Source organism: Nematostella vectensis, chromosome 1 (genome assembly GCF_932526225.1).
Source record: "Nematostella vectensis chromosome 1, jaNemVect1.1, whole genome shotgun sequence".
NCBI classification, from domain to species: domain Eukaryota; kingdom Metazoa; phylum Cnidaria; class Anthozoa; order Actiniaria; family Edwardsiidae; genus Nematostella; species Nematostella vectensis.
The window spans coordinates 7,191,657-7,208,509 of NC_064034.1; the positions used below are offsets into that span (position 1 = coordinate 7,191,657).

The following is a 16,853-nucleotide window of genomic DNA, read 5'->3' on the forward strand; positions in this document are numbered from 1 at the left end:
ATTTGTTCGATCTCGTTGGATCAATTAGGTCGGGATTATTCTCCAAGCCCTAGCGTGACGAGACCTAGCGTGACAAGAACTAGCGTGACGAGGCTTAGCGTGCCAAGACCTAGCGTGCCAAGACCTAGCGTGACGAGGCAGTGAAGAGGCCTAGCTTGACGAGACCTAGCGTGACGAGACCTAGCGTGACGAGGCTTAGCGTGCAAAGACCTAGCGTGACGAGACCTAGGGTGCCAAGACCTAGCGTGACGAGGCTAAGCGTGCCAAGACCTAGCGTGACGAGACCTATGGTGACAAGACTTAGCTTGACGAGGCTTAGCGTGACGAGACCTAGCGTGACGAGGATAAGCGTGCCAAGACCTAGCGTGACGAGGCTTAGCGTGCCAAGACCTAGCGTGACGAGGCAGTGAAGAGGCCTAGCTTGACGAGACCTAGCGTGACGAGGCTTAGCGTGCAAAGACCTAGCGTGACGAGACCTAGGGTGCCAAGACCTAGCGTGACGAGGCTAAGCGTGCCAAGACCTAGCGTGACGAGACCTATGGTGACGAGACTTAGCTTGACGAGGCTTAGCGTGACGAGACCTAGCGTGACGAGGATAAGCGTGCCAAGACCTAGCGTGACGAGACCTATGGTGACAAGACTTAGCGTGACGAGGCTTAGCGTGACGAGACCTAGCGTGACGAGGCTTAGAGTGCCAAGACCTAGCGTGACGAGGCTTAGCGTGCCAAGACCTAGCGTGACGAGGCTTAGCGGCACGAGGGTTAGCGTGCCAAGACCTAGCGTGACGAGGCTTAGCGTGCAAAGACCTAGCGTGACGAGGCTTAGCGTGCAAAGACCTAGCGTGACGAGGCTTAGCGTGCAAAGACCTAGCGTGACGAGGCTTAGCGTGACGAAGCTTAGCGTGCCAAGACCTAGCGTGACGAGGCTAAGCGTGCCAAGTCCTAGCGTGACGAAGCTTAGCGTGCAAAGACCTAGCGTGACGTGGTCTAGCCTGAAGAGGCCTAGCGTGACGAGACCTAGCGTGACGAGACCTAGCGTGACGAGGCGTAGCTTGATGAGGCCTAGCGTGACGAGACCTAGCGTGACGAGCCCTAGCGTGATGAGACCTAGCGTGACGAGGCTTAGCGTGCCAAAAGTTAGCGTGACGAGCCCTAGCGTGGCGAGTTCTGGCGTGACGAGGCCTATCGTGACGAGAACTAGCGTGACGAGGCCCAGCGTGATGAGGCCTAGCGTAACGAGGCGTAGCTTGATGAGGCCGAGCGTGATGAGACCTAGCGTGACGAGGCTTAGCGTGCCAAGACCTAGCGTGACGAGGCTTAGCGTGCCAAGAGTTAGCGTGACGAGCCCTAGCGTGGCGAGTTCTGGCGTGACGAGGCCTATCGTGACGAGAACTAGCGTGACGAGGCCCAGCGTGATGAGGCCTAGCGTGACGAGGCCTAGCGTGACGAGGCTTAGCGTGCCAAAAGTTAGCGTGACGAGCCCTAGCGTGGCAAGTTCTGGAGTGACGAGGCCTTTCGTGACGAGAACTAGCGTGACGAGGCCTAGCGTGACGAGGCTTAGCGTTATAAGTCCCGACCGGCTAGAAAATTGTAGCAATCGTGTAATACGACCATCGTTCTCCCGTTCTTTGTTTTACATAGGACTTATATGGTAATTGTCTTAATGTCTGACATACCAGTGATTCCTTCCTTCGCCGCCACAAAAAGAGAATTGCTACTTCCATTTCATTACATCATGCAGGCAGGGGGGGGGGGGGGGGGGGGCATTCAGACGCATACATCCATAATCAGTCCTGACACAAGAATCAGACACATAGCATCTATAAATAGCAGACGCAATAGTAGAGCAATAGCCAGCACTAAGAGCTTGTCCGACTCGTAAGCCAGCTAGCAAAGTACGATGCTGTGGTGTACACCCCGTAAAATCGTGGCCACCCACAACCACCGTCCCAGCTTGAAACACCGATGAGATGCCACTGTCCTGCGGATTGACAGACCAATGGACTCCCCGAGTCCCCTGAGCACGACACGCCTCGCCCATCGTCGTACCCAGCACATGTCATGGAGCGGTGGATACTCGGGTAGTTTTTTTGGCACGTCCTAAAGGACACGATTGGGACTGAGATTTGCTGGATTATCCGCATATCTCCAGGGAGAACGCCAAGTAGCCCCCAGCCTGTTGTCCAGCAGGGCGTCCCTGAACAAGAGAAATAGTGACAAACTCATTATAGTAAGTAGGCCCCAGAACAAGAGAAAGCGTGACAAAGGCCCCAGAACAAGAGAAAGCGTGACAATAACAATATAGTAAGTAGGCCCTGTTGTCAAACAGAGAGTGTCTACGAATAAGAGAAGGCGTGACAAACAGATAGTCATGCATGTTGACTATCCGCTCTAACTATCTAAGTATCCGCTCCCCTTCTTTTCCTACATCCAGTCCTTACCTGGGAAAATGTTTGTTTCGTTCTCCATGCAAACCACGTTTACTCGCTTATTGAGGATCGCTGGTCGCGCGAGCTTCAATACAGCAATATCATTGGCCCAGCGTGTGGGGGCTTGGTAGCTAGGGTGCTTATGAATTGCTGCGACCGCAATCTCTTGTTCCCAGCGGCTACCCATTCCCCAGTCCAGTCTCCCTGACCGCGCTATGTAGGCTCCGAGTCTGACGACCAAGAAAACAAAACAAAACAAAATGAACTAGTGTTAACGTACGAACGAGCCTTGAACTTTTTAGACTATATAAACGGACAAAACAAGCAATATAACGAAGAAATTTCAATGCGATTATGATAAAATAGATCTCCACCTCACAATGATCTGGTCAGTTCGGATAATCCTGTCGAAGCAGTGAGCGGCAGTGATCACGTGACGGGCCGAGATCAAAACGCCGCTACAAAATGGAAACCGTCGCCGGTTAAGAATCATCGTCTGCCATGGCCAGTCTTCTGGCCGGGCGGGACCCGCTCGGGCGAATCCGGTTGAGGGAAGGCTTGGCTTGATCCCGCATGCTGGAACATAAATTGATAAATAGCTCCCTCTTTTCTACCCCGGCCTAGCAGCTTACGTGGTCCAAGATAGCCTGCTTGCAGGCGTTTACTCGGTGTTTTTTCGCGGCCGCCATCTTGTTTTTCGCCGCGCTGGCTTGGCACTTTGCGCTCGTTCCGGCTTTCGCGCGGTCAAAACAAAACAAGATGGCGGCCCCGACTCGGCACATAGCGAACAAAACACCGGGTAAACGCCTGTAAGCAGGCTAGGACCAAGGTGGTCTTCACGGCCGAACATTTTCGCGGACGAAGAATGAAAAGGCAATGCTGGCTGTTAGTTCTGGATTTAAAATGCATTCTGATATAGTTTATAATGCACTAACAATATCTTATATGTGAATGTACTAACATAGAAAATAAGATGGTACTTACCAGGAGGAGAAGGCGTGGCACCGACCAGGTGACAAACCACACCTGCCAACTCCTTCATATTGCAGTTATTAATCCCCCAAGGACGATGTGCACAGCGGAAAATCGAACGCTCGTTTCCACGGCAACGTACGTCGTCTAGCCATATATTTGAAGGTGGGTCATGAACGAAGGCTCCACAGCACGTGACCGCGGTAGCCTTTTCGTACCCCAGCATACGGCAAATGACGTTTCCATGCGGTATCCTCCAGCCATCGTCACATACCGCACCCCACACGCCCTCGTGGTACACCTCAATCCGGCCCTCATGTGCTGAACGTCCTCCCCGCAGACGGACCGGTACGGCTACCTGCACGGCCGGCTGAGTCGTCGGAACTGAAACTGGAAGCGGATAAAGAAAATGCTACCTTACTACTAAATGGTAACAAGCGTATTTTTACGGGCATGCCTGATGATTTATCTTTTCACTTATCTGACCTCGATGAGTAGTTGATGAGATGAATGGCTGACAATGAACGCCTGCGGTCTCTTCACCTGGATGGCAATCGTGTTGGCCAATTTCTTTATGCGAGCAGTCTAACAGGCTGGACTCCATACCAGAACACTTGACGTCGTCAAGGAGCATCTTGCTGGCCCAGTGAGACCCATATGTACTACAGCACGACACACTCTCTGCCTGAGACAGCGAGACACGTATGTACAACAGCACGACACACATTGTGACAGCGAGACACGAATGTTCTACAGCACGACACACATTGTGACAGCGAGACACGTATGTTCTACAGCACGAGACACTATGAACATGGAGGGAACAGGAAGTTGGGGCCAGATTACCCCAGCCTGGGTTGCGGTCTGGGAAATTTAATCAAGAAATTTCCTTCGCACCATGCTTGAACTTATAAATATACGTCCCACTTCTCGCGCGCACGGTATACAAAAATGCAAGGAGGCTTTTATAAAAGAATCTGTTTTCTTCCATTTTGTTCCACCTTATCTATACCTTGGGGAACCCGAGCATACGGCAAACAACGTGACCATCCAGCAGATTCCAGAAATCATCACAAACTGCTCCCCATTCCCCATTATGGTAAATCTCGACGCGACCTTCGTTTGGACTAGCGCCGCCAACCAGACGGACGCGCTGGACTGGTGCCCTGGTACTAAAAGAAGGAGCTGCAAAAGAGCTGTGAATTAATTTATGGGAGCGACATGAGATAGAACACATGAAAATATGAAAAAATGTGAAACTCGTTAAATGTGGGCTAAAACTTGTGGAACGCAGACTGGTAAATTAATGATTTAAGGGTAGGCATAAGATGGTATAGACAATGGAGATTACTGTTAGTTAACTTTCGTTTATTCATAACACCCTCGTGTTCTTAATAAATAATAAATAATTTGATTCCAATTTTCGCCAGAGAAAAGGTGTTCATCACAGCTAGGACAGCAAGGTGAGGGTTAAGCTAAACGCGAGGGTTAACTAGCTAAACGCACCTGTCGATGTAACAGGAACTGTAGTGAACACCGGCGAAGCAGTATTGGATCCAGGGTCGCACTTAACACTTGCTATCTCCCACTGGTTGCAATTATTCAAACCTAATTCACGATGTCGGCAGTCCATTAATGATTTCTCATTTCCACGACATATGACGTCATCTAGCCAAATACGTCGCGAGGGACTGATACCGAACTCGCTACAGCAGGACACGCTTAAAGCACGTGGGTAGCCAAGGTGACGACAAATCACGTGCCCGTTACGTATGCGCCAGTTGTCGTCACACACTGAGCCCCATTCTCCTCGGTGGAAGAGCTCCACTCTGCCTTCACTCTCGCGAGAACCGCCTGTCAGCCGGAATTTCACGACACGTGGACTTGAAGTCACTGCAAAAAGAATAAAATAAAATAATTATGGTCATTTTGCAGCATGTAAACACAAAAATAGATTACACTCTGTTTGTTTGTTTGTTTGTCTAGCACAAAGCTTTAGTGATGACAGCAGACCCGTAGCCAGTATTTTGAGAAACGGGGAAGGGAGAGGGGGTTCTTTTAACCATTTAGTGTATCATATTCTCACTCAGTCATTCATTTGAGCGGACTTTCCAGTCAAGTGGGGTGGTCCTCCTAACCCCCCGAGCCTTCCCTTCCCCTCCCCCTGTAAAATAAGTACGAAAACATTTATTGCTTCTGTTTGTTATAATACTACATCGTACAATTTGTAATAAGGCTTCTGTATATAGCTAGGAGCTCTACTAATGAAAATCTTTAGTGATAATACATACGTTGGTGCTGATATGGCGACACTGTGGTAGTTCCCGTGAAGCATTGCACACCCGCAATCTCTGACTTCCGGCAATCATGTTCTCCCCATCCCCGGTGGCGACATGCGGAAATGCTTGTCTCGTTACCGGTGCATCTGACGTCATCCATCCAGAAAGACTCCATTTCAGGAGCATTGTATCTAGATGGTAAACAAAGCAGAGTGTGAAGACATAGAAATGCAACCTAAACGGCAACAACAATAGAATATTGCCAAAATATAGACTACTACCCAATCGTAGAATATTGTATTTACAGGGCAAATAAAGAAAACATCGTGAGTTGAGCTGTTGCAGCATGGTGACAGGTCAGAGAATGTGTATTTTCAGGCAAATGGAGGCAATAATATAAAAAGTTTGCTCGGTAAATTAGTAACACTAACCTGTTACAGCATGGCTCCCTTACATTGTGTGTGCATCGTGTGTTTAGTGACTCTAACCTGTTACAGCGTGTGTGCATCGTGTATTTAGTGACTCTAACCTGTTACAGCGTGGCATCCTTACAGCGTGAGTGCATCGTGTATTTAGTGACTCTAACATGTTACAGCATGGCGCCCTTACAGCGTGTGTGCATCGTGTATTTAGTGACTCTAACCAGTTACAGCATGGCGCCCTTACAGCGTGTGTGCATCGTGTATTTAGTGACTCTAACCTGTTACAGCATGGCGCCCTTACAGCGTGTGTGAATCGTGTGTTTAGTGACTCTAACCTGTTACAGCATGGCGCCCTTACATTGTGTGTGCATCGTGTATTTAGTGACTCTAACCTGTTACAGCATGGCGCCCTTACAGCGTGTGTGCATCGTGTATTTAGTGACTCTAACCTGTTACAGCGTGGCGCCCTTACATTGTGTGTGCATCGTGTATTTAGTGACTCTAACCTGTTACAGCATGGCGCCCTTACAGCGTGTGTGCATCGTGTATTTAGTGACTCTAACCTGTTACAGCAAGGCGTCCTCACAGCGTGTGTGCATCATGTATTTAGTGACTCTAACCTGTTACAGCATGGCGCCCTTACATTGTGTGTGCATCGTGTATTTAGTGACTCTAACCTGTTACAGCATGGCGCCCTTACAGCGTGTGTGCATCGTGTATTTAGTGACTCTAACCTGTTACAGCAAGGCGTCCTCACAGCGTGCGTGTAGCCCAACATGCGACATACCACGTGACCCTCGTCCAGGCCCCAGTTATCGTCACACACGTAACGCCACTCGTTGTTAAGGCGCACCATGACTGCCCCTTCCTCGCGACGGTTGCCATTTACAAGGCGCACCCACACGTACGGGGGAGGGGTCGGTGCTACGAGGAAATATATAAATTTTGCGATGTTAAAATTATCGTCACAAACTGGATAACATGGTGCATCATATCAATTGTTATTTTTTTTTCATTTTTATTATCAATTATAATTGATAACAACATAATCATTATTATTATCAAACAACAACATAAAACAACGTCTCAAAATGTATTACAATGTAACAATACATCCCACACAAAGAAAGCCTTTTTGTAGACATGGCCGTGAAGTGAACAACGAGAACGCACTTGAAGCGCATCACTACACAAGACAAAAGAACAGGCACACAAAGGCTACAAAAACATTGTGATGTTTCACCGGGTCAATTTTTAAGACTTTGGCATGACGACGAGACTCTGAACACCTTAAGGGTGAATAAAAATCATTATTTATATATATATTATAATATTTATATATATACAGGTAACGCGTACCGGCAGAGGTTGGTCCATACATCTCGCACACCACTCCTGCCAGGGTAAATCTGCTGCATTTATGCCTCCCCTCCACACGCTGATGCGGGCACTGGTCCAGTGTCTCTTCCGTCCCTTTGCACTGCACGTTTCGCATCCACGCGCGCCCTGTGGACGTCGATCCGTACTTACTGCAACACGAGACAAACGACGCCTCGCGGTATCCTAGCGACCTGCATACCACGTGACCGTCGTTAATATCCCAGCCTTCGTCACAGATTGCGCCCCACACTCCGTTACGCAAGACCTCCACGTGACCCATACCGCGATGATCGCCGAAATTCATAAGGCGCACGGTCTGCGACTTCCGCTTAAGTGTGTCTAGAAGAAAGTCATTTATTCAGCTATTTTGGACGTTCAAAAGATATATGATCCAGGCCCGTACCCAGGGGGATGCGAACGCACCCCCCAAAACGGCCGAAGGTCCACTTTCGGTTCCCAATGGACGTATATTTTGTAATCAAAACTATCAAGCATAAGCTAGACCACTCCGGTACCTAGCCAAATCCGACAAAAACGTCCCGTGGAGATACTCCATAGGCATAAAAAATACCTTTTGTTCTTTCGGGGATGGTCAGATTTTTATCGAAGAACTTATCCCCCCCCCCAAGAAAAAAATCCTGGTTACGGGCCTGTGATCAATCAATGAGTAATAAAAATAGCAGTCTGATTACAGTAGCCCGTGCAGACGTGACAGAGATCTAGACTTAGAAAGAGCTATAACTAACAGGTTTTAAGAGACTTACAATAAAGCGAGCGTGTAGTGGTCGCCTCAGTTGTCGGTATGGGCGTAGTGGTGGGGGGATCAGTAGTGGGACGCTCGCACACCACACCAGCGGTCTCAAAGTTATTACAATTACTTGATCCTAGGCGATGAATACAGCGCAGTAACGATTTCTCCGTTCCACGGCAAACAACATCATCCAGCCAAATTTTGCGGGATGCACTTGCAGCATAGCGACTACAACACGACACGCTTCTAGCACCCATCTGGTATCCTAGGTAACGGCAAATCACGTGACCATTTCTGAGGCGCCAGTTGTCATCGCACACCGCACCCCACTCCCCACGGTAGAACATTTCAACACGGCCTTCGTTAGGGCTAGGCCCACCGGTGAGACGGAATTCCACGTCGGTCGGAGCGTACAGGGCTGATGGAATAATAGGTAAGCACAGAAAAACAGACATGTTTAGACATAAATATGTAAAAAAGGCATTGACCTCCAAGAAACATTTTTTTAATATGTTGATTAAATTTGACATTCTTAAATGTGTCTTCAACACTATGAAACTAATGTTTAAAGAAATTAATCGAATTAGAATATGATGATTAGCCTACCATTGTATCTTTGGTATACAGAGAATAGAAGGACGGAATCACGTTAACACTGTCAAGTGCACATCAAGCTGAACTTACTCGGAGGTGGCGTGGAAGGGAAGCTAGCCACATGGACGCACGAAACACTAGCTTCCTCCTGCCCCGGCTGACAGTTGTGCACTCCCCACTCACTAGTACGGCACTGGAAAATAGACTCCTCATCTCCGCGGCACTGCACGTCATCCAGCATGATCGCCCGCGTAATGTTACTGCGGTGTCTCCCACAACAATACGCGCGGTCAGCATGCGTATACCCCAGCATCCGGCACACAACGTGAGCATCGCGAAGATCCCAGAAATCATCGCACACGGTGGCCCACTGACCGTCCCTAAAAACCTCTACCGTCCCTTCATTTGGCGAAGGCCCGTTTGTAAGGCGCACGTGAGGGTCGCCAGGACCGGGAATAGAGATAACTGACAAGAGAAATGATAGGGTAGTTATATATTGAAGATCGCCATGGCAAGAACTAGATATATAGTTGACACGAGAAATGATAGGGTAGTTATATATTGAAGATCGCCATGGCAAGAACTAGATATATAGTTGACACGAGAAATGATAGGGTAGTTATGTATGGAAAGTCACCAGGACCAGGAACATATATAGTTGACAAGAGAAATTATAGGGTAGTTATATATTGAAGGTCACCATGACCAGGAAAATTAATGAATGACACAAGAAATGATAGGGTGGATAGGTGTGGCCATCGCAGTGCTTATTATTCGTGTAATACCTGTGCACATTTGGCCATCGCCCTCGTACCCCTCGGGACAAACGCACGTGAAGCTTCCGACGGTGTTGATGCACTCGTATGGACAGGCAACACGGGCACTGTTATTACACTCATTCACATCTGTAACACAGCAATCAGACAGGTTTATCTCCAACAAACCAGTCTGAGTCATCAAGCCCCCCCCACCCACACCCCTCCGCACACACACACACACACACACACACACACACACACACACACACACACACACACACACACACACACACACACACACACACACACACTCGACTGGAAGGTCCGCTTTAATGAAGGAAAATTGAGTACCACTGCGAGCTCGGACGATCTACCTAAGAGAGCATGGTCCGCTTTATGGGTCAACGACCCCTTCTCCCCCCACACACTCAAAATCCAGGCTATGGGCCTGGTCTATCCAGTGCTCTTTCTTTCTCGCGCGCTCCCTGTGTGCCCGATCTCCGCGACGCCCTGGGTCCCCGAGGATGCCTGAGAGAGAATGGTCCGCTTTGTGGGTAAACGAACCCCCCCTTATCCCCACACCCTCAAAATTCTGGCTATGGGCCTGTTTACCTTGTTTAGCTGTTGGTCATTTTTAATCATTATTTTGTACTTCAAAACGCTTGCAATGCTACCCCCTAATCTTTGTGTTGTATTTGCTTTATTTAAAGAAAGACTTAAAACCCAAGATTTTGTATGTTTACCTACACAGCTAGATCCCAAGACTGATCGTTCATAACCCTCTGCGCAAGGCTCTGCAAAAATGCAAATTCACAGTCAAGGGCCTGGAACATATTGTTTATGCAACAACAAAATCACTAAACATTGAAATGACTTCACATTATTAAGCGCATCAGATGAGCGATATTATAACATTACCAGTACAAATGGAGCCATCCAGCGTCCGCTCTAAACCATTTGGGCAAGGTGCTGCGGGGCAAGAATGCAGTCAATAAGAGTCAGTAGGAGCCAGCGCAAATATCCATTATTTTAAGTAAAATTATCCTCTAGCAAGAAACTGCGATAAAAGAGCAAGTTTTTGGGGTGAGAGCCGGGTTACCGATATCCATTGGTAAGCGGTATTATCCTTTATACAACAACACTCGTGCACGCTTGGCGTCAGTATGCGCGCGCGCTCGCAAAAACAATATTGTAACGTTGTATAAACAACAGTCACGCACGTACTTGTTTGTTCAGGACACGCTGTGATGTCATCTGCGCATCTATTAGAGGACAGACGCACGCAAGAATGAGATCTATTTGTTAAATACTTACCAAGTGTTGGGGGAGGGGTAGGGAGCAGTGTGGCTCCAACGCACTCCAACCCAACCATCTCTTTCAGCGTGTCGCAGTTGTGTCGTCCCCAAGGTCGATGCGAGCATGATGCTAAGCTCTCTTCATTACCATCGCAAATAACATCATCGAGCCATATACGGTTGGATAGACTGGTACCATATTTGGAACAGCAGGCCACGCTGAGGCCTCGTTCGAAGCCCAGCTCTCGGCATACGACATGTGCGTTGCTAAGTGTCCAGTGATCATCGCATACGCCTCCCCACTGCCCATTGTACTCCACCTCAAGGCGACCCTGGTTTGGAGATCGACCTCCTTCTAGCCGAAACTTGACTTCTGTATGGTAAAAAAATAGGAAAGTTCTAGTAAGAAACGGTGAGTTGTCATAAAAAATACCCCCGTCGAGAAAGGGAGTGTGGCCGTAGGGCATACTGCCCCAAGGCTAGGATTCTTCTCTCTAGTCAATGGACTATTCTCGTATCAGACTAGTGGGTTGACCCGCGGGCTCCGGGTCTTCATATTATTTACTAATTAAAGAAGCATTTGTGTTTCCTATTAATGCTAATTATTGTTTTATCACGAGGAATCCGCGGGAAAAGAGAGAATGTGTCCTTATTGAGCAGAAGGATTCTCCGATCGCCAATCACCCATCCGCTAACCATGGAAAGGCCAAACGCCGTCCCAAGATCACCTCAGTCGGCGATCGCGACGACAGACCTACCTAAGGTGATAGTGTTTCAAATCGCTAAATAAGAAGAGGCCTTATGCCTTGGCACATTTATCTCACTGCCCGATCGCAGGGTTAGGGGTCAAATCGGAACTAGCTAAAGCCAAATGAGTTATACGAACGCTACAAGACTGAATGAAGGATGACTTTAGCAAGCAAATACTAAGTTTTTTGTTAATAGCTTGACTTGGACCAAACCATTATTCAACTTCTTTTATTCTACTATCACTACTATTACTTACTTGGTACGGTGGTCGGTTTGGCTCGTTTGCAGACCACACCGGCTGTTTCGTGGTAGTTGCAGTTGTTGGAGCCCCACTCTCGCTTGTTGCATTCGCTAATAGACTTTTCCTCGCCCTTGCACTGAACGTCATCCAACCAGACACGCCTGCTTTTACTGGGACCATACCTACAATTATATCAATTTTGGATCAATCAGGAAAAGAGGAAAGAGTATGAGCATACACTCGAGAATATAGCGGAAAACTCTAAAGAATAATAGCTTGGTAGAAAATTATAATGAGCATGCTTTTTTACTTTCCACAGCAAGAAGTACTTGTAGCAGAATCGAAACCAAGCATGCGGCAGACCACGTGACCGTCGCGCATATCCCACATGTCGTCACAGATTGCTCCCCATTCCCTTTTGTACATCACTTCCACTCGACCCTCGGTCAAGTCAGCCCCGTCCATAAGACGTACTGGGATCTCTAAAACAGCAGGGAGGAGGTCAGTATTACAATAGAAGATCAGTATTATTATATTAATAACGGTCAGTAATGTGAAGCGCTTATGCCTGGCGCATACTAGTGACATAACGACATAACAACATAACGACATAGTGACATAACGACATAGGCGCGCACACTCCTATGTTTAGACATGAGCCCGACATAAAGACATGGATATAACGACTAAAGAGAAAAACATGTCATTATGCCAATGTCGTTATGTCGGAGTTAAAAGAGCACGCGCGCCCATGTTGCTATGTCGTTATGTCACTAGTGTGCACCAGGCATTAAAGACATTTTAACAAGCACTAACAGAAACCACATCTACATACCTGGCGTGTTTCTAGTTTCACTCCTGCACACCAGCCCCGCCGCCTCTCTCATAGGGTCACAGTCGTGTGTTCCAAGTGGCTCGCTTTTGCACTGGTCTAGCGAATCCTCGTGCCCTTGACAGTTGACATCGTCGAGAAAGATGCGTCCAGAAGCACTATGTCCGTACCGGGAGCAGCACGAGACACTCTCCGCGCCGAGCCGATAGCCGAGGCTACGGCATGCCACGTGGCCGTCATTTAGCTCCCAGTAATCGTCACACACCGCGCCCCACACCCCTCGATACTGCACCTCAACGCGCCCCTCCGAAGGGCTAAGGCCACCCCTAAGTCGCAACTGGAGCTCACCTGCTCAAAAATATATTATTTTAAGTACCCTTGTTAGAAGATAATGCCAAGCCCTTAGCCTATAATCCTAATCGTTTTAACCCTGCTGTCATCTTCTTCCATGCAGCATGGTTAATGGCTCGACCAACCAAAACTATTGGGAAGCGGTGGAGCCTGGAATTGTAAATCACACGCGCGAATAGCACGTGTGTAAAGAATGTAAATATTTTCCAAGGTAAAACCGCAAATGGATATCTTGTTTCATTGTATTGTAAAGTCAAATCTCGTGGCTCAAACCCTTCTCAGACGTGTGGGCTACACGTGAAATGGATTAGGCTCCAGACAGGGCATAGTGGCATTAAGAAGTTAATTCCCCGAGGGGAGTCAGCTCGTCATTCAAACCATACTGATAAGGTCATTCTATGGTTTTTAGTTAAAATTCGGAGTAGTAGGATATAATCCACATAATCTTGAAAATCAAGAAAAAAGTCAAGATTTAGCCTTGGCATTGTGTGTTAATATAAATAAGCATTATCAATCCCTCGGCGATTTTCTATAATTGGCACTTGTGCACGGGCTATCGCGAGGTTTTCGCCGTGGGACCGACACGCCTTATGGGAAAGTATTCAAAAACACGTGATAAACACAGGAAAAATCTGTCAGCAGGTGTGGGGCGGGGTGTGCGAATTGACATGACTGCAATACTTAGGGGTGTGGGGTGGGATGTGGGTTTTGGTACATGGCAGTACTTAGGGGTGTAGGGTGGGGTATGCGATTCGGCGTAAATCAGACCCGTGGATTTAAGGTCTAGACTTGATAAATAACAACCGAGAGGGAGGGACGAAGTTTGCAACTTAACGAGACACAGTACTAAGGGGTGTGGGGTGGGTTGTGTGACTAGACATGGCGAAGTATCGAGGGGTGTGGGGTGGGGGGCATTCGAATAGGCATGACGCAGTTAACGCACTGAAATGGACAATTATATATTTCAACGGCATACGTACATAGTGAACAATATCGTTATTAAAGCTATTTTGAAAATGTACTTTCTTCAACTTCTTAATCTGTGTACAATTGCTTATAGTTTAGCAATTATTAGCTGTTGGAGCGCGTGACTTTTGATTAGATACTATTCAGTACGCACTTTATTACATTGTCATGAAAAGTGCGCGCTAGAAGCTTTTTAGGTTATCGTCATTATTATTTTAACAGAATTCTGTGTAGTTATATTCGCGGGATCGGACAATTATCAGCCAATTCTGACAACGCATTATCTGTGTGAAGAGTAAGCGATCAAGAGAGGGTAAGATATGATAAAAAGCATTGTAGTAATTGGGAGGTATATCATCGTTATATAAGATGGCATCTCAAGTTATTTATTTAGGTCTAATGAAGACAGGGTTAACTATAAATTGCCTTCGAACTATGCTTCGAAATATTGAAAAGCGCACTGCGAGTTCAGTTTGTGCAATGCGGCTCTACAATTAGAAATGTTACAAATGCGTTAAGCCGAACGTGGCCACTTACCTAAACACTTGTTCATTAGGAACACACTCATCACAAACACCAGCATTCGACTTTTCGAAAAGGCCATGATAAGAAGATTTCAGCGACAACCACCAACAGAATAACGCCCGTGTCCGTTTGTCGCTTTAAATCTAGAGTACTAAAGACTACTGTTGGCAGTAGAAGAGTGTAGTCTGGTGAAATTCCAGAAGTTGACGTAAGATTATCTTTGATACGAAATCAGAGGTCAAGTGAGTAACAGCGGCATCTCCCAATTGCCCCCGCAAGACGCAACTAGATATCCATCTACAAAACAGGTCAAAAATCACCGCGCGCATTAGACTGTGGCTGAAAATTTATATCTGAACGACGCTTTAGCTCTTTTTGACATGAATAACTCAAACTAACAGCATTAGATCAAGATAGCACTTCGTACTATGTACTATGCCGGGACAAAGCCCCCCCCCCCCCCCCCCCCATCTGGCCTCTTTCTTTTGGGTGCCAAATGCACAGCCAGGGAGTGGACTTTAAAAGTCAACACAACGTAAAGTTGCTTTCTACACTTACGACTTTTACAGTCAAAAGAATACAATGGCATTTTCACGCCAATATGAGCAAATTCGACTATACTTAACAATCAAGAAACAAAGCAAGCAAAAATAAAAATATATGTATTACAGGAGGAAATGATGTACACCTAATTCAATAAACGTTGTCAGTGCAAATGGCAAATGGCCATCCACAATTGGCAGTTCTACGACCGAAAGGACTCATGGTTCCCATAATATTTGTTCCAAATTAAAAAAATATGTAAATTTAACATACAGCTATCCATTTAATATAATTAATAAATGCTTCTGATATCGCTTGAGTTTATTTATCACCTTTATTTTTACAAAAAAAAGCTACCCATAAACACCTTTCGGTGGTAGAACTGCCATTTGGCAATTGCCATTCGCCAAACTGATAACCTTTATTGAAGTAGGTGTATATCAGCGTGTCTATTGAGGGTTCTAGCGTGCCTGCACAAGCTATGAGTGTGGCCTCTCTAGCTTGCGAGTGGGATCACGATAGCCTTTTTCTATTGGTGTAATACCTATATTAAAAGTGGAATGATAAGGTTTAAGAGAATATCCAGCGACCTCGTAGTTCATTGCGAGTCTACAGCTCTGCAATGTTTGTAAAATCAACTTTTAAATCTTCCATTTATTAGTTTCACCTATTTTTGAAATCTCATCAGTAACATTGAACCATTATAAATCACGTTCTATATGTATTGCTGGTTATTGAGAAGTTAAAAATCGTGTTTTGACTGTTGAGAAGAGTTTTTGAAAAGCCGTCACTTATGATATGAAGGACAGGTTAAACAGTTTTTTTTTTTTCAAACGGAAAGCACCGGGCGACAGATGGTGACAGATAAGGAAGATCGTAGTTTAAGGTTTAAAAGAATGTCGGGAAGGTTAGGTGTGCGGCGAAGGGCAACGAGAGGGTGTCAAAATTTCTACGAGTTATGTCGTTGGTACTAGGCAGTGTGGTTTACTTTACTTCGAGGTTTGCAGAGAAACAAAAACAAATACAACGCATCACCGCAACTAGGTTCATAGGAACATTTTAAATATGACATATTCAAAGCTTCTACACTCGATAAAATATATGCAAATGGTGTAGAAAAGCATTGAACATACAGCAAAGACGGCTTTGCTTCATAGCTGTTTTGTTGCCTTGTGCTCGTTTTGGAGTTTTGCTTGCCTGCTGACTGTCATTATCAATTCCTTTAATTCCAAGAAGGTGAAATGTGGTCTGTTCGGTATAACCCTATACTTTAAGTTATTTCCGAGTCTAGATTATCCGGTCTATGCTTGCGGAAACGAAAATAGGACGTTCAGTCTGAGAAATTCTCATAACATACCCTGGCTTAATTAAGCAACAAACGAAAAGCCTATTTTGTTATAGAGTAATGCGTTCTGAAATGTAAAATCAAATTGTGTTTCTAATACTTATGTATGCTTGACGGTGTTAGTTATTACACACATTCGAAAATCAACATAGCAATTTGAAAAAAAAAAAAAACTAAATATATATAATATAAATAAATATATAAGAACTTTCAGCCCTGTACTGTTAATGCTCCAAAAAAAAGAAAAAAAAAAAGAACGGCCTAGCCTCAACAAACAAATTTGACGATCTTCTAATTGGTCCAATTGAGCTCAGGAAAATGTAAAAAAAAGCTAAAATAATATTAAGTACCTTTGATTTAACAATGATAATTTAAGAAAGTCGCAAAAAAGTTGCTCAAGAAAAACCAATCAAGAAGTAAA

The 16,853-nt window shown here is 46.1% G+C and overlaps 1 protein-coding gene across 1 annotated transcript; it reads right to left on the reverse strand.

Moving 5' to 3' along the window:
* Positions 1 to 1,591: 1,591 nt before the first annotated feature.
* LOC5519030 (deleted in malignant brain tumors 1 protein) lies at positions 1,592 to 14,731 on the reverse strand. Its single transcript, XM_048729136.1, has 20 exons — positions 14,557 to 14,731; positions 12,706 to 13,050; positions 12,181 to 12,352; positions 11,886 to 12,052; positions 10,899 to 11,252; positions 10,503 to 10,553; positions 10,328 to 10,378; positions 9,612 to 9,731; positions 8,917 to 9,291; positions 8,246 to 8,650; positions 7,461 to 7,820; positions 6,836 to 7,025; positions 5,692 to 5,870; positions 4,907 to 5,293; positions 4,413 to 4,585; positions 3,887 to 4,085; positions 3,413 to 3,790; positions 2,803 to 3,004; positions 2,441 to 2,658; positions 1,592 to 2,196 (listed from the first exon to the last, which is right to left on the reverse strand). The coding sequence occupies exons 1-20, from the start codon at positions 14,621 to 14,623 to the stop codon at positions 1,859 to 1,861; spliced, it is 4,731 nt and encodes a 1,576-aa protein (XP_048585093.1). The 5' UTR covers positions 14,624 to 14,731; the 3' UTR covers positions 1,592 to 1,858.
* Between the last annotated feature and the right edge of the window lie 2,122 nt (positions 14,732 to 16,853).

Bases quoted from the DNA above. Each gene is read 5' to 3' on its own strand.
- LOC5519030 (XM_048729136.1), bottom strand. From the start codon at position 14,623: ATGGCCTTTTCGAAAAGTCGAATGCTGGTGTTTGTGATGAGTGTGTTC. The intron at 12,053-12,180 runs GTAAAAAAGCAT...ATATAATTGTAG, and splicing joins AGTACTTCTTGCTGTGGAAA to GTATGGTCCCAGTAAAAGCA. The intron at 4,086-4,412 runs GTATAGATAAGG...TCGCTGTCTCAG, and splicing joins GTATGCTCGGGTTCCCCAAG to GCAGAGAGTGTGTCGTGCTG.